Source organism: Amia ocellicauda, chromosome 23 (assembly GCF_036373705.1).
Source record: "Amia ocellicauda isolate fAmiCal2 chromosome 23, fAmiCal2.hap1, whole genome shotgun sequence".
NCBI classification, from domain to species: domain Eukaryota; kingdom Metazoa; phylum Chordata; class Actinopteri; order Amiiformes; family Amiidae; genus Amia; species Amia ocellicauda.
Window position 1 is genome coordinate 10,058,542 of NC_089872.1, and position 17,920 is coordinate 10,076,461.

Sequence of the window (17,920 nt, forward strand, 5' to 3'; positions counted from 1 at the left end):
GTTTGCAGTGTTTTCCAATGTATCGCCTTTTTTCCCCCCCAAGGCTGCTGAAGGCTATTTCCTGAAGAGAACTGTCTTTTTCCATGCAAAAGACGCGTTTCAGGAGATCGACACAGGACCGCAACCGCATTTTCACAACGTCGGGTCCAGTCCGCAAAGGGTTAAATCGTGCAGCCAGCTCCCAGCTCGCAATTATTATGGCGCAATGCATGGGCGAATACAAACTAAAACAAGATTTAAAAGCAGTCACTCGTGCTAGCTGCCCAGTCTGTATTTTGTGATCTTTTACAAAGCCTTTTTACAGTCAAACATTTAAATGAGTCATTTTAGTTTTACTGGGTGTTGCTGCTTTATGTCGTTCAGCGAAATAATAACGAACTACCGAGTTAACAGGGCACCACCAATTTCAACAGGATACGGCAGTCCAATGACGTACACAGTTGTGTAAAAAACTGCTTTCTTCTACCAGAAAAAACAAGAAAGAAGACGCAAACCAGGACTAGCTCACTAGTATTTAGATAGGCACTAAATAGGTACTAAAATTACAACTATTATATTACTCATGCAACTAAATCTACCTCGCAAATCACTTTGTTTTAATTAGTTTCATTATATTAAACATAACATATTTAAGAGGACGCTTTGAGGATACATAATTGCATACAGAATATGTATACGCTATTAAAATATTTTAAATTACCACATTTGCCGTGAAAAGTCCTGGCAGCTGCCGATTTCTGACACAGGAAAGCGTGTCCACAGGTCGCGCCGACGTCCGCAGCTCTGCGCAGATCTGCGCAATGCCACGATCCCATTGGCGGAGCCGCGCAGAACTGCGGACATCTGCGCCACGCGCACACGACCACATCTGTAGCGCCAACCGCATCACAAAACCCCGCCTGGGACGTCAGGGGCGGGGGAAGAAACTTTTCACAAACTTGTTTTTCGGTTTGCAAATCGATGTCAGGTATATAGAGCTGCACCTCCCAAAGCCCGAGCACCATGACCGGGATGGCGTCTACCTTAGCCAAGAAGCGGGCGCTGGCCGCGGGTTTCGGCAGCAACTCCAACGCGGTGAAGCACCTGAACCAGGACTACGAGCAGCTGCGGCGCCAGTGCCAGAGCCAGGGCCAGCTGTTCTGCGACCCCAGCTTCGCGGCCGCCCCCGAGTCGCTGGGCTTTAAGGAGCTGGGGCCGTCTTCGTCCAAAACCAGGGGTGTCAAATGGAAAAGACCCGGAGTAGGCACCGTTTCATTTGTTTGCTTGTTTGCTTGTTTAGTCTTCAATGCGCAGCGTACAACTCCTGCGAACCAACGTCGCAGTTTTTATTACATTAATTAATTAAGTCTTATCGATCGGAATCGGCAGTATTTCATTAATTATAAAGCGGAAGCAATGCGCATTCAAGACGTGCATGCATTTTGGCGAAACCGGCGTGTTTTCTACATGTATAACTTTCTCTGCCTTTTTAATGTGTTGTTTTATGTGTGAACATATACGCAACCAAACGTTTTGTCGTGAGCTTAATGGTTACAATGCAGGTGAGAATTAATATCAAACTTTGTATGTTGTTTGAGTTGGGTGTGCCGGTTCAAAGCATTCCTCTGTGATGAATCATTTTCAGTTGAGGAACTGAGATTTGAGGTGGGCAGTGGTTTAAAACACAGAAAACGTCCTGTACGTCTTAAGTTTGGTTTACAATTGTTATTAGTCATCAAGCAGTCAAAATAAATCGGCCAGTATATGTTTTTTTAATGTAATATAACATCCTGGGAAGTACCAGTCTTTAACAGCCATGAACTAACAATATGCTGGCAACTGACAAGGAAGAGCTTTATGAAGCCATGCATGTGTGTGGTAAAACTACTAGGAAGTGGCTCTTCGTTTCTGCTGTTCTACTTTTAGACTTCAATTCCATTCAGACTTGCATGTCCTTTATATATTGTATCCCCCTTCTTCTTTGGATTTATTCATTTCAAACTATAGCTGTTACCTGTTACTGTAAAAAGGTATTTTGCTCAGTGTGCGTGTGTATGTATGTGGTAACGGATTGATGTATGAATAACACATGAATAGCATGTTTTTAAGGTGTGTTCTGCTGTTAATCCCACGCATGAGAAGGTTAGAGTCAGAGTTAGGGTTAGGCCTTATACATGTGATCAGCATCAGAACTCAGTGGACATACATGAGACATTCATATGTTGTTTTTGTGAATTAAGAATTGTTGCCCATTATTGTATAGTGTGTGTTCGTGTGTAAGCACAATGAACCTTGATTTACTTAATTTTACCAAGCCTTCCACTGATGATTAACTTTAAAACGTCTCTCTGCTGTTTGCAGGAACTGTGCTCCAATCCCCAATTCATCGTTGGTGGAGCCACAAGAACCGATATCTGCCAGGGGGCTCTTGGTGAGTCACATGATCTTGTTGAATCAGAAGGCGCATTTACACATTGTTTTATTAAATTATACTTGTATAACTCACATGTCTGGCTGAACACACCACATCAAAGAGTTTAGGCACTACAAGCCCAGAAACTTGATCACACTCGTTCACTACCGAATCACAAACCCTGCGTCACAAATCCTTCTCTGCCTATTTAGGGTTTGAAATCTTTCACCACTGGAGTAGAACATGAAACTAACATAATCTGGCACAACAGCAGCAATTGAAAGGAATGTGAGGGGAAGACAGCGGTGGGAGCGAGAGCCACAGAGGAGACGGTGGGGGCCTGGCCAAGATTTAAAATACACAAATTAGAGGGCGCTCGCAAGCATACAGATCCATAGCTCTCTTCTGTTTACAAAAGAGTCCTTGTGTTTTGGTTTGTTTTTGTAAATAACGTTTTCCTAATGCAACTGAAGTAGCTAAAACTAACTTTGTATTGTAACTCGATGGTTACAATTTTAAAGGAGACCATGACTTTTGGCATATTTCCTGAATGAAACATCACATTTCACTAAATCATACTGCAACTTTGGAGATCCCTGATTCAGACCAAGGCCGTGCTGCCTGCTTATGCAGGTATACAAAACAACAAGGGTGAAGTGTCAAAATGAGGGCAATGGCGGTTCTAGTGTTAAAGGTGCGGACTTTACCATTCTTTAAAGCACAGGGAAGTGTCACTCAAGATCAGTAATGAGATGTGGCAGAGCATGATTCAAACTATGCAGAATGCCCTAAGCAAAGCAACTTCAATGTGTGGCACAAGCATGAGAAAAGCAAAAGCTGAAACTGGGGGAACCAGCATGGGAATCATGCTTCAGGGCCCCCACAGCGTGCCAGGTTCCTGCAGGAGTCGTGCTGGATTTCCTTGGTCCTCTCTGACTTACAGTTCAGCTCCCTTGTGGAAGGATTGTGGTTGGGGTTCATCTGCTCCTAGGTAAGCAGAAGGCAAGTCAGTTCCCCAAAGAGTAGACCGATTGCTTAACATCACACAATTACAGCTGGGCAGTAATGAATAGGCTTTATCCCCCAAGCACTCCATTCAAAACGACATATTTGCTCTTCTTTTATATCGTGAGGTCTTTGACTGTCTTGTATTCTCCTGAAAGCATCTGTATCTGTTTGTACAGCTGTGGCAAACTGTGTGTATTGGCTGTAAAAACCCTGCGAATTGAGGCATCACAAAGTCATAGGGAGGGAGTATTTCTCTTAAGTGTATATACAGTATGCAAATACAGGCTAGTCACGAAAACTCCTGAAAAAATACATTGTGTTGCTCTTAATTACCCCAATGAGGCTATATTTCCAACAAAAAATGAGTCCTTGATTTGTATATTGTGAGAGAGAGACAGTCACTTTTTCTTTCCCACCAAACTGCTTTTTGTGCTGATCAGTTAATGACAGCAGACCTTGTTCTGCCTGAGGCTGGATGCCTGCCTCTGTATAGCCTATTATTTGCCTGTATGTACAGACTATTATTTGCGTACCTGTTCACCACCCCCACAGAGCTACAGCACTGTAGCAACCTCACAGCTGAATGTTTTCATTGGAAATGGGGAAGAGAAAGGATCCTTCTGCACAATGGGTGCATTTCAAAAAATGAGCAAGCAGAAGTACAGCTTGTGGGGGTAACACAACGAGAAGAGTGGCCTCTGGTGTCTAAGGGAGTCATTTGCCACGGTTGTGTACACGGTTCGGGAAAACGAAACAAGGGAGGTTTGCTAGATGTTCATCAGTTTTCCAATAAACAAAACTGTGGTTTATTTATTTATTTTATATTGTGATTAACAGCAGAATGAAAGCGGCATTGCTCATCTAAAATCGATCTAGTTTCAGGGGATACTAAGGTACAAATGATACTATGCTTTGTCAATGGTGTTCTCCACTTTGTGCAACGCTAATTAGCTTCCCCCACCTAACCTACTCATACTGTCAGTCCTCGGGGCTTTTCAGGAGTAATTGTAGGATGGTACGCGTGTCAAACACCAAGAACTGCAGGGAATTGCAGATATTAAGTTGAGCAACAGAGAAAAGTGTGAAGAATAGTGGGGGGAGGGGAGAGGAAAACAAAATACTTTATAGTAAGTATCCCACTCTGTAAGGGAATATTTTTAAAATGTTGCAACTGATAATTTTGTAGCGATCAGGCAAGGGGAAAACACTGGTGCTGAATGAATCCAAATGTGATGTGTACCCCGAGGTCTACAGTAAAAGCAGATTACTGCCTAATATTTAAATAGGATCCATGTGCAGATAATGAAAAAGGGCTGTAACATGTGGGATAGACTTTGCATAGTGTATTCTGAGGCAGAGACGTCCTGGTGGTTTGAAAGTCGAGAGGCACAAATATTCTCTCCTCCCCTTTCCCTCACACTGGCGAATAAAAGGCTCTGCTTGGTCCAGGCCACGTCTTTTGCAGCAGGCTGTATGGGAGTCAACTAGGTAAACCTTGACCTCTACTAAACCCAAACCCTCATGGCCCTGATGTTGTCCTCAGTGTCGTCCAGCTTGCACTCGTGCAGTGGAACAGTGGCTGTTTGTGCACCACACCCTACGTTGTTTGTTGGCTCTGTCACAAGTTACAATAGGCACACAAACCACGGTTACTTGGCAGAATTGCATTAATGCTAACCGGATGCAACGTGGGCAGTAGCGTGGCTTTGGTTCAAGGTTTTTACAACTCCTCGTCTTGTTCAGTGTCATTTAGTCATTAAATATTATGTATGTATGTATTTGTTTTTATTTATTAGCAAATGCTCTTATCTAGGGATACTTACGGTTTACAAAACAAAATAATCAAAGCATTCCAAAGTGCAGTGATATAATCAGTACAAGATACAATAAGCACACATCCTAGTCCAACGAGCTAACGAGTGCAGACATACGACAGTTAAGTCTCAGGTATGTGGGAGGGGTTGGCATAGGATTAGATGCAGTTAATTGAAAGAAGTCCTAATGTTACATATTGTAGGCAGGAGCATAAGGAGTGCATAAGAGCAGGAGGTGTTGAGGACACTAGCCAGGATACTAGGCTGCTGTATTTCAGGAAGTAAAAGGTTTTTTCTGCTTTGGAAGAGTGTATTTTTGAACTTATGGGTTTCTTTTCAGAAATTATTTTAAAAGGGGGAGAGGTCTCTTTAAATCATGGTTGGTAGGATCTTAACACAGTCCAGTTAAGAAATTAAAATTAAATTAAATGCATTGAGACCAGTGCCCCATAGTAAAGTATATGCACTTGTTGGCGTTGTCATAAAATGTATAGCCAAAGGAGAGGGAACTGTTTGTAAGCAAGGTTCCAATACAAATTTGTTGCCACAACAGAAAAACATGAGCCCGAGATGAGATCAATGAAAATGAATGTTGGTGATGAAATAATACTAGTAAACAGCTTTGTCACTTAAATCATATGGAAGCCAAGCAGCAGACCATCTAATCTGACCAATTTTTCAGAACAATTTTGTGAAAGTGCTATCTGTAGTGAAAAATGAAACGAGGAGAAGAGGTTGGTTGTGTAATGTGAGATGAGACTCTGTGGGTGGCAGGCAGGGAGGAAACTGTATGATTCATAGTCAACTGCAGTCTGCTTTGGGGGGGCGGAGTTTGTGTGCATTATTTTAGTTTTTTTTTTTTTTTTTTTTAGGCTAGCCTGGTACACTAGCTCTGTTCCTGTTGTAAAGCAAAAAGTGAATACCCCAAGGACATTTTAAAATGCTCCTAATTAGGGTGACCTGACCAATTTTAAACTCAAAATCTTTCCCAAATTTGAACATGCAGTTTAGATCACAGGGGGCTGCACATACTGGTGCTTGTCAGTAAAACAGAAATGCACAGTTTTTGTTTTTTACAAACCTGAATACTATTTTTGTGTGAACCAGGTTCTTTTTATTCCCAATGTGGTGAACTTTTTGATTAGAAAGTATTTATCTGCATATGTTCTGCTCTCCTTTGTTTGTTTGCAGAGATAGCTTTAGTTAGTGTAATGATTTCATGGGTATTGCCTGGTAAGATAATACATTATTCAAACCCAGGCACTTCAGGCACTGAATATGTATATGTCTTTGGTCTCTGTCACTCAGGTGACTGCTGGCTCCTGGCTGCTATCGCTTCTCTCACCCTCAATGAGGATGTCATGGCCAGAGTGGTTCCCAGTGATCAAGACTTTGGAAATGGCTACGCTGGGATCTTTCACTTCCAGGTAAGGAGGAAAATGAGTATATCACTATAATATTACAATATAATTTATTTTCTTTTAAATAGTCAGTTACAAAGGCAAATGAGCATTGTGTATTTGGCCAGTAGATTGGGTCAGGGAGTGGAGTTGCAGATTTGGCATCAAACAACAAAAATAAGGTGTATGATCCTTTCAATTGCAAGGCTGGTGTTTAGTTTTAAGATCTGACGTGCTTCCTGTGGCACTGATTTGCTGAAACTTTGGTTGTGAAATGGTGAAAGCTGTAGCAACAGGCAAACTGGTGATGCATCAACCACACTCGCACCCAAACACACCCGCACAAAGGCTCTCCCAGGCCTGTTCTAACTGTGCCTGCTGTTAGTGCTGGAGAGAACTGCTCAGAACAGGATGGGGTGTGCCCTTTGAAGAGTGAGTGAGGGAAAGCAAACTGTACTTACTTGTGAGTTGCCACTGGTCCCTGATCACTGAGCTGTTTAGCACACCAACACATAGACATTATTGCTTAAGGAAAAGAAAACCTAAATGCTTGATCACAAGATGAAACTCATGCTGACACCATTTATTTTGATGTTCTTTTAAAAAGGTGAATGGATCGTAGTGGCATGCTGTGCTCCCCCCACCCTGTACTGAAAAACAAAGATTCACTGTCATCAAGGACTGTACAAATATGATAACTATGCACACATAATTACATGGATGTTATCGAAATACTTTGAAAATGGTTACTTCTCTGCTTGGCTACTTACTCTTTAAAAAGCTCTCAAAGAATGAAAGGCATTCTGGAATATTAATATTCTTAAAATAAAAAACAAAAAGAAAAGAAAAGTGATGCATGTATTAAAAGCAGCATTTGTTTGTGAACACGCCTGAGTGAGTGAGTCTCTGGACACCATATTGTTATGGGGTGTGGTGGAAGGAAACTTAATTTAGGATTAGGAAACCAGACTGAGTCAGGAATTGATTTTAAACAATGGAAAGTCCCAGAGGAGCATTTATCATTTACTATTTTAGTGATTTTAAACCTTGCCATGCATTTTTCTTGCTGTTGTGGTTGGTATTGAAACCATGTCATGGGTCCTTGTAAGCCCTTTGGGTCTTATTTCAATCCATATAACCTTAATAGACAGATAATAAAGCCTATTCTGTGGGGGAGGGGTTAATAAATAAATATTCAAGTAAATGTCTCTGCCAGTTACATTAAAGGCATTGTTATAAATTACTTGTTTTTTTAAAGTCATAAAAATGTATCCTCTTCCAAGGTTGTGCAGACATGTTCAAGACAAGCTCCCTGGCTCAGGCTGTTTTGTGGTGTGTTAACCCAGAATGTCTCCCATTTCTTAATTTTTTATGACTTAATTTTCTTCCTCAATATTTCAGTCTTGTTTTATTATGAGTTAAAGCTGTGGCTTCTTATGGCTTGTGGCTTTGGAAATGTAGCTTAGTATTGCACGTAAATGGAGAAGTAGTTTGCATAGGTGCTCCTCTGTCGCAGACACCTGAAGGTGAACATTTGATATTAAAATCTCCACTATTACACTGGCATTATGACATGCAAGTAAGGTGTAGATAGATCGGAAGGTGGTGTTTCACACAGGCGCCCGCAATGGTACAAAGAAAACTGTCTCAATCGGCACTTTTTGGACTTTTGTAGTTCTGGCAGTTTGGAGAATGGGTGGATGTTGTCATTGACGACCGGCTGCCCACTAAAGACGGAGAGCTGCTGTTCGTCCACTCAGCCGAGGGCTCTGAGTTCTGGAGCGCGCTGCTGGAGAAGGCCTACGCCAAGTAAGTAGGCCTCAGAGCTCTGATTACCAGGAAAACTGTCTCAACACAAGACGGTGTGGGGCCGGGCGTGCACAAAATGGTGGTTTCCCTAAGAGATTGTTTCCCTGAGTGTGAATTTAAAATCCTCTAATCCCCACTCTATCTACCTTGTATTTACACAAAGGAGTAGTTTATTATTATCCCTACTTCCTGTTGTCTCAGTTCTTGCGTCTTGCGTTTCCTGTCATCTACGCTGTGTTATTTTCAGTCGTCTCTTCACGTTGTAATTAGTCACAACAAACCGTTCTTCAAGTAGGAATATCTTCTCAGTGTTCTGGAGCCACGGTTTAACCTTGAAAATGTCAGGTTCACAATATTTTCATCAGACACCGCTATAACATAACACATAGCATGAAAAGAAACCAGAGTTTACATGTTATTAAAAGATGCATGTTCCGTGCAAACACGCATTTAATTATTAATGCTTGTGCATAATAATACAACCATTATAGCAGGCAGTTCTGTTTTAAAGGGATATGTAAGGTTCTACAAGCATCATAAGTGTTCATTATTCATTTAGAAAAGTAATTTTGTTTTTGTATTGTATATTGAGAAAGCCGGAGCTGTACTATAGAGGTTAAATTTTATATTTAGTTTTTCATAGTTTAATTTCTGTATCGCTTTTAAACCTTTGTTTGTGCTGTATACTTATGTAGTGCGTTTATGTTGAGGATTTCTGGTGTTTTTTGCTCTATATAATATATTTTTCAATGTTCAAGTGTAGGCAGGCTTGCTTGTTATAATTCATTAATTTTCTTAATTTTAAAGTGTAAGAAATACAAGAAATATGTGATGCAATCTCCTGGCTTTTCTTCCTCCAGGGTCAATGGCTGCTATGAGGCCCTGTCTGGAGGCTCCACTACTGAAGGCTTTGAGGATTTCACTGGAGGGATCTCTGAGACGTACGAGCTGAAAAGCGCTCCCAGCAACCTCTTCAACATCATCAAGAAAGCCCTGGAAGCTGGCTCTCTACTGGGATGCTCCATTGATGTACTGACAGCCTCTTTCCAATAACAAACCATACATGTCTGATTTTACCATATATTAATATTAGTTGAAATTCCATAATTTATTGAAAGCGGCTCTATAATCCCTTTATCGATCGGAGTCCCTCACGGTGAAGAAAGATGGTGGATGGTGCTTGATTGTAGACAGGAAACATATAAGGTATAGATATTATATGAAATATGGTGCTTTCTAAACTTGCCAGACGAGGACACAAGCAGATTGATTAGTTGCTGTTCTGGCTATGCTTTGCTTGGTTCACGTTGCTTCCCTCTGGGTTCTGACCGTGGCGTGACTGTGGTTCTTTTATAGATCACCAGTGCTGCCGAGACTGAGGCCGTCACCTATCAGAAGCTGGTGAAGGGACACGCCTACTCCCTCACAGGTGCTACGGAGGTACGTGGCACAGAGCTGCTCAAAGTTTATAGCATATTGTCAACTGCCAGTGACTCGCTGTAGGCAAGATCAATTTGCATTTACATAACATTGATAACCATTCCAGGTCCAGGAGCTCAATACTTCTGTGAGTTTACCTTCCAATGAAAAAGTAAATGCAGTTTTAATCTGTGGCTGTTGCTCTTGATATTTTCTATAGCGCTGTACTTTGCATGATTGACTTTAACGCTCACCTGTGTGTTGGTCAGGTGACCTACCGAGGACGCCCTGAGAAGCTGGTCAGGATTCGTAACCCCTGGGGGCAGGTGGAGTGGACTGGGGCCTGGAGTGATGGGTACGTGGGAGAGACGGGAAGAGGGGTGTTTGGGCAGGAACACTGGGCTGGGTGTTGGCAGCTGATCTCTGATCCTGTGCTGGTTTTCTGCAGGTCTTCCGAGTGGAACAATGTGGACCCGTCACAGCGTCAGGTTGTCAAAGCAGAAGATGGAGAGTTCTGGTAAGATCACATTTTCTTTCATATATACAGAAGTGGGTAAACAAACTGAAAGCTTCCCCTGTGCCTTAAAAATCTATTAGATTGTAATAGCTTGGCCACGGCTGTCCCAGATGTGCACCAGTCTGTTGCCCAGACTCAAATCAGCTAAAGAGTCAAATGTGGGATTTAAAAATAGGCCATCAGTTTTTGAGCCACTCTTATTTGGTATTCCAGATCTTGAAGAAAATAAATTATGAAATATGGAAAACCTGATAAGATCACAGTCCACCAAGAAAGCCATCCGGTGTATAGTGCTTGATATTAAATCCCAAATCATGCAACCAAGGCCTAGACCGAATAGAGACTTCACCCTACCTGCGAACTGCAAACAGTCCAACCTTGTACACAATCATGGTTTTTTTTTGTGGTTGGAAGCCACTTTTTCTGCTTTTAAATGGATGCAGGATAGGGTACTAGGCGTGAGAGAGTAAAAGTCAATTCCGGAAACAATTGGGTGTCAATGACAGAATGGGTTAAAAAGAAGGAAAAAAAAAAAGGAAGGAAACCTCGATGTTTACGGATGTGGTCTGCTATCTGCTTGTGGACAGGATGTCTTTCACGGAGTTCTTGAGGAATTACTCCCGGCTGGAGATCTGCAACCTGACTCCGGACACCCTGACCAGTGACTCCTACAAGCGCTGGAGTGTGTGCAACTACGACGGCTCCTGGAGGAAGGGCTCCACCGCGGGGGGCTGCCGGAACAACCCCTGTGAGAACCGGCACCTACTGCACACACTCACAACACCGCACGTTCACTGAGCTTGTGTCTGTTCTCATATTAGAAGTATGCAGGAGGTCTGACCATGCAAAAAGATATTTTAAACCTGTGCTGAAACCTAAATACATTTTCAGAGTTCAGGGATAAAGTGGTTTATGCATTATGTGGACAAAATATTTACCCAAATGCAATTAAGGTATGGAAAACATTTCGATTAAATGAAGCCAAACCTTTTTGCTTTAAGGTGTAAATGCTTGGATCACAGTTAGGTTCCCGGTAATGCATGGAACATTAAATACAGCCAAACCTTTTTGCTTCAGGGTTTAGATAAATATTTTGCGATTTTGATCAGATATTTAAAACCTTTTCGCACATGGAACTTTTGAAATTACTGGAGCAATGGGAGAAACAGGGTTGGGTGCATAAGGAGTTTTGGTGACTCGCAAAGCTAGAAATGTCTTTTTTATAATGTGTTCACTGTGCTTATCAGTACACACCATGAATGGATTGTGCTTTTTTTAGATCACTGTAATTTAACAGCTTTTAAGTGTTGAGAAATATGATCTGTAGTTCCTTATTCCCTTGACTTCGTGTTTCAATGAAAGCCCACAGCTCTGGGGAAAAACAAAACAAAAAACTAAAATCTTAAATGTTACATCCTGAGGTTTTCTGACGCGCACAAAACGTATGAGCTTAAAGTCGTATAATTACAGCTTAGAGGTCAATACGATAGCCGTTGAAAAACTTTGAAGATTGTGAAATTGCACCTTCTACTGTAGACATGGAAGACACTCGCTTAAGTCTGAAACTGTTTGGACACAATTTATCAACAGACTGGCTCTCAAAGTAGGGCCAACACCTTTTAAAAAGAACAGTATTAGACGTTATACATTGAAATATTAAATTAAACACTTTTCTCACAGACACCTTCTGGATGAACCCCCAGTACGTGATCAAGCTGGAGGAAGAGGACGACGACCCCGATGACAATGAGGTGGGCTGCAGCTTCGTGCTGGGTCTGATTCAGAAGAACCGCCGGCGACTGAGGAAGTCGGGAGAGGACATGCACACCATCGGATTCGCCATCTACGAGGTGAGGAGAGATAGGAGGCGTGTGAGGTGGGATCGCTCGGCTTTTATGCCCACCAAGTGTTTTAAGATGAATTCAGCCGCAGTGCAGTCAAGATGTGCTGGTCTAACCTCTGTGCGTCTTGTCTGTTTCAGGTTCCCCCGCAGGTAAGCACTGTTTCTGGAGAGCAGTGCCCACACTAGGGCTGCTGTGGGACTCCTACACCGAGGCCAGATCAGCCCGGGTTTCTTTCATTTGTTTGTTTGCTCTTTTAAATTCTGGCTTGTTCAACCTTTCAGAAATGACCTGTATGTCAAATTTCTGCATTCTCCTAATGTAATATGCACCACAAGTCCATAATTATTAATTTAATTCCTCTGTGGAAATAACTAGGTTTCACTTGAAAGGCTTAAGCTCTCAAGGCAAAGAATGATTAAACATGCCTTTATTACTGCACAAGTCACATGGTCAGAGAAGGACATGGTTGGGAAACCAAAGGTGGCAATATGCCAGTTTGCCAGGGTCACCAAATCCTGGGGCCGGTTATACTAACAGGATCAGAAAACGGGATCGGATCCAGGATCACTGGTTCCGGACCATGAAAAGGCGTTGTACGAAACGGATCAAGATCAGAATCCACTGATCAGATTTTTTGATACGATTATTAAGCAGTGCGTGCGGTAACTGTGGAGTTTCCTATTTACATAAACTGTCTCGTCCCTCCCTGGTGCGGCTATTTGAACGTCTTCTGCTCTAATGACACAATGACAACCATAAACCTTTAATGAAACTATACTGTGCTATATTGCTGACAAGTTTATTAATTAAACAGCCTAGTTGTTCACTACGTTTCCCAATGCAAGTTAATGTCGGTGTGCTTATGCCCTCGTTCTACACTGGATCCGACAGGTCTGTCATCCGAAAAGCTGTCTGTCATGGACATTGCCTATTGGATCCATTAAAACCGTGGATTGTAGGGGCACTTCTCAAAGCGTTTCACAGCCGTATAGCTGCTACAGTCGGCTTGGTCAACATTATACTGTTTATATGAAAGTGCAAATCTTTGTAAATAATGTAAGTCCCATTTGTTTGTTTATCTGTGCATAACCAGACTACACCGATAATGTTACATACTATTTGCTGAAAGCTGCCGGTTGCAGAAAATCTCAATGCTAAACGTAGCTTCAAACGTGTGGGTAAGGCATGACTGCGCTTCGATGTTGGTCCCACTACAGGATCAATCATGTCTGTGAGGATTAATATGTTCAATGATGGATTAATATGTTTCATGGTGTTAATCTGTACCGCTTTCGTACACCGTCCTCACGAAATACCTCTAAAGGCTTTTGCCTGTCTTTAAATACCCGCGGTCTGCATGTTTGAAGCCTGCGAACTAGATGAAGTATGCAGAGTTCCTCCATTTTAAAAAGTCGGATTGAGTATGATCCTTCTTAATAGCACTATCAGTTTTGAGCTCAGATTGAGCGCTGATCCGATTAGTACAACACAACTGAGATCAAGATCGGAGCACGGATCCTGCATCGAATCCCGTTAGTACAACCCGCCCCAGGCTCAGGACAAATGTTGTGTTTCTGCTTCTGTAACTCTGGTTTGTCAAAAATCTAACCTGAAAATCCCCTAAAGCAAAAATAAATATTAACTGTAGGATCTGGCAAGATCACTTCAGATGTTGCTGTGTTTGTAAAATATGCTGAATAGGATGCAAATCATACAATACCGTCAATATAAAGATGATCTCTCTGACTGATCCCTTCTGTGCTGTCAGTTCCGAGGGCAGAGGGAGGTCCACCTGGACAAGAACTTCTTCCTGACGCACGCTCAGACGGCCCGCTCCGAGACCTTCATCAACCTGCGTGAGGTCAGCACGCGCTTCAAGCTGCCGCCCGGAGAGTACCTCATCGTGCCCTCCACCTTTGATCCGCACCTGAACGGGGACTTCTGTCTGCGCTTCTTCTCTGAGAAGCAGACCGAGGCAGTGTAAGACACTTAGGCACTCGCTTCCACTTTCATCTCTGTACCCCTGCTATGGTAGTGGCAAATTCCTGATGGATTGAGGTGTTGAATCCACAGGAATGACTCGGGCACTTCTGAGTTCTGAGGTCGTCGCTTGTTTGACCACTCAGGTCAGAGTTATTGATGGGGTTACAGACGAGGGTTGGGGTTGACCGGTGTGAGTAACATCAGGGTTCCCAGGAAGCGCATGTGATCTTCTGTAAACATATATCTTTCTCCTTCTAGACACTGTGAAGATCCCATTAAGGCCGACCTGAGTGATGTAAGTTTTTCATGTTTCATTGACGATGCATGCAAAACCTTTGACTTCATTGATATTTATACTTTTCCACCCTTGTGTTTCTTTTTCGATCAGGAAAAGGTTTCTGAAGCTGAAGTTGATGTGGGATTTAGGAACTTGTTTGCGAAGCTCACTGGAGCGGTGAGTGTTAGCTGGGAAATGACACCTGTGTTTTCAGAGACTGCTGGGAAAGTTTGCCTGATTCTAAAGTATTGTGCCCTGCAATGTTAGATGGAACTATGAACTCTAGTTAATGTTCAGTTGGAAACTCATGTTTTAAATTAAATGTATAACATTTTCGAGTAACTAAAAATGCCTTTACTCTTATTTTGTGTGAATGTTTGTTCTATTTCCTTAAGTCTTATGCTAAAGTGTTTGTTTAATATTCACAGGATATGGAAATTTCTCCACCAGAACTGAGAACTATTCTGAATAACATCGTCTCCAAACGTGAGTGTTTTTTAGTTAGTAGCATTTTAGCCAAGGAAGCTTTCTTCCATCAGTGCCATGTAGTGATGTATAACAAATGTATTTTAATAAACTGATTTCACCATTAAGAACATTATATAGTAGTACCGGTAATTTGAACATACATCCTTGTTTGACTTATTGATGTAGTTATTAATGTTCATGCTTTATATGGTTATTGATTGTTAGGGTAGCAGCAGCTGAAGGGAGCCTTCCTTGTTTGCAGTATATTGTGTGGCTGTATTTATTTAAATCTGATATTCTTTAGTCTATTATGCTAAAACAAGGTCATAATTTAATTGTAACTAATACCGTTTGTACAATGCTTTTTAGGTGCTGATATAAAAACAGATGGCTTTAGCTTGGAGACCTGCAGAGTTATGGTCAACCTCATGGACGTATCCTACATTTTAATATTATATTTTATTTTAATCAAAACCTATTCAATGCAAATATTTATTTTGGTGTCCTCACATTTTTCATGCAACAATTACACAATTATAATATTTATGACGTTTTTTGGTTATTAATGGTAAGCAAGAGAGTGTAACTGTTGATGTCCTAGCAAAACTTAAACATGCTCCTGTCAGTCTTTCTAAAATAGTCTCTAATTTACTTTACTTCCAATACTGAAGGTCTTTAATGTAAACAAGGACACCAGGACAGAAAACTGTAGTAAATAAGAAAATCTTGATATTTGTTCTGCCAACAAGATTATTATGATAATTTGTGGTCCGGGTTCTCCTTAACCCTTTAACAGGATAGTGGCAATGGCAAGCTTGGAATGGGTGAGTTTGCCACACTGTGGAAGAAGATCCAGAAATACCTGGTAAGGTAACATCTTTGCATGATGTCCATAATAATGCATATACTAATAAACTTACGTAATGCTTCCTAATATGTTTTGGTTCACGTGCCAATGACAAATGACACGCAAAGTATTGTCCCAGCTCAACATTGTGATTTGATTTCTTCCAGTCCATCTACAAGAAGAATGACATGGATCAATCGGGCACTATGAGTACTCCAGAGATGCGAATTGCCCTGAAAGATGCAGGTACTTGAGTTGATGGAAATTTCATATTTGTGAAATCTGGGAGTCTCCTGCATGGCTTTTCTCCTTGAAGATGAAACCCAAGGAAATATTTGTAGTTTTGTTCTATGTCTGTTTGAATGTAAAGCTTTTTTTTTGTTTTACTGAATCTGGTACAGCTGTTTAGTACATGCTTGCTAGAACCTCAGCTGAGACTATATAATCAGCAAAGATGTTAAACGATTGACAAGCAGAAGCATAGTTTAAGGTATTATCTAAAAGAACTCCTACATCATCACCCTTATCTCAGAGTCAAGGAAGGCTATTGGCAGTTGTGCCACACACAGTTGCAGAGACGTTTGGTGCTAACCACCCACTTATGTGTTTCAACAGGCTTCACCCTGAACAACAGCCTTCACCAAATCCTCGTCGCCCGCTATGCCGAAACAGACATGACCATCGACTTTGACAACTTTGTGGCCTGCTTGATGCGTCTGGAAACCATGTTCAGTAAGTCGTCAAGCTTTCCCTAGATTTTTTTTAAATAAATAAGTCATTTATTGAGAATGCTGTTGTCAAAAGGCAGAAATTACAGATGTTTCTGATCATCCCATGTGATTTTAAAGTTCCAGGATGACCATATAAGAAACGTCTGCTGTTGTAGTCTATTTCAACTGACGTACAAAAGGTTGCTCTGTAATGTAGTCCCCTGTGTCTTTTATTAGTACTTACCTATTTTATTATCTTATTATAGGATAGTTCCTGATTAAATTAATTGACTCCTAGTTTTAGCACTGTTATATACACATACAAATCCAACATTTTACTAAATTGTAATGTTCCAGTTCTTATGTCTTCTCAGCAAAATCATAATTCAGTTAATGTTTTTTCTTTCTAAAGAAATGTGAAAAGGATCAACCAAAGTTAAAACACAGTTTAAAACATGTTTATCTTTTTCTTTTAGGAGTCTTTAATAAGGTAGACACTGGAGGCACTGGGAGCATCGAGCTCGACTTCTTTCAGGTAAGACATCCACCCACGTGTTTCAACAAGGGTCCCCCCCCAAACAAAGTCTGAAATTAGGCAAAAACGGACTGTAATGTCTGTTTACAGTTTTATTGTTTTTGACACTCTACATCCTTTTGACTGGGAGCTAGATCAAGTCAGACCAAATCCAAACTTTTCCTACCGGTCAATCTCATATTGTAAACCTGTACACTATCAGTTTAATTTGTCACAGGCCACTTTCTACTGCTTATAAATCTAAATGAGATGCGGCACAAGTTTATCTGCAATTCGCAGGTAGATCAAGGTCTTTATTTGAGCTAGGCCTTGGTTAAAAAAGCATGAGAAGCCTAACTAATTCTATTATTTTGTCCCCCTCCCCCGCAGTGGCTGATTTTTGCCATGGTCTAGAAGACTTCTGCACAAGCCTTCAACCAAACACGCAAACCAAACACATTTACATTTTTAAAGGAATTTATATGATTTTACTCCTTGTTAACCTGTAACTTTAAATGGTGCATTATATGGTAGGTTGAACAGAAATGTCATGGAGGTAGTTTGTTTTATACATGTCTTGTTCTGAATTGGAACATATATATATAAATAAATAAATAAATAAATATTACAACCACTTTGCTGCCTCTTTGTCCTTTAATTTAGCCAGTGAGGGTGATTATGGATGTTGATCTCTAACTGCAGAACATCTAGTATTCTGTTGTGAATAATGTTAATATAATCTAGGTTCTAGGTAATCTAGGTAAACTAAACCAGTAATTTTGAATTATATTATCTTGTGAAACTAGTGTAAGATATAGCTAAACATAGTGAACTTAATAGCGAAGTTAACCTGAACTGCTGTGAATGAGGAAACCCGATTGTGATGCTAAAAGCTTTTCAATATAGTCTGCAGGCTTG

The 17,920-nt window shown here is 41.1% G+C and overlaps 1 protein-coding gene across 2 annotated transcripts; it reads left to right on the top strand.

Annotated features, from left to right (window-relative positions):
• The first annotated feature begins 930 nt into the window (after positions 1-930).
• On the top strand, positions 931-17,637 carry LOC136718918 (calpain-2 catalytic subunit). 2 transcript variants are annotated; one of them, XM_066696708.1, is made up of 21 exons: positions 931-1,239; positions 2,341-2,410; positions 6,523-6,641; positions 8,290-8,423; positions 9,284-9,452; positions 9,780-9,863; positions 10,112-10,197; positions 10,291-10,359; positions 10,947-11,107; positions 12,040-12,209; positions 12,341-12,352; positions 13,972-14,183; positions 14,445-14,481; positions 14,575-14,640; positions 14,892-14,949; positions 15,301-15,365; positions 15,728-15,796; positions 15,946-16,024; positions 16,394-16,510; positions 16,965-17,023; positions 17,393-17,637. In XM_066696708.1, exons 1-21 carry the CDS (start codon positions 1,003-1,005, stop codon positions 17,414-17,416), a joined length of 2,097 nt encoding a protein of 698 aa, XP_066552805.1. In that variant the 5' UTR covers positions 931-1,002; the 3' UTR covers positions 17,417-17,637. The 2 variants fall into 2 exon arrangements, with proteins under 2 accessions (XP_066552805.1, XP_066552806.1); XM_066696709.1 differs by lacking the exon at positions 931-1,239 and adding an exon at positions 1,521-1,541.
• The last annotated feature ends 283 nt before the right edge of the window (positions 17,638-17,920 follow it).

Bases quoted from the DNA above. Each gene is read 5' to 3' on its own strand.
- LOC136718918 (XM_066696708.1), top strand. From the start codon at position 1,003: ATGACCGGGATGGCGTCTACCTTAGCCAAGAAGCGGGCGCTGGCCGCG. The intron at 14,184-14,444 runs GTAAGACACTTA...TTCTCCTTCTAG, and splicing joins GAGAAGCAGACCGAGGCAGT to ACACTGTGAAGATCCCATTA. The intron at 14,950-15,300 runs GTGAGTGTTTTT...AATGCTTTTTAG, and splicing joins GAATAACATCGTCTCCAAAC to GTGCTGATATAAAAACAGAT.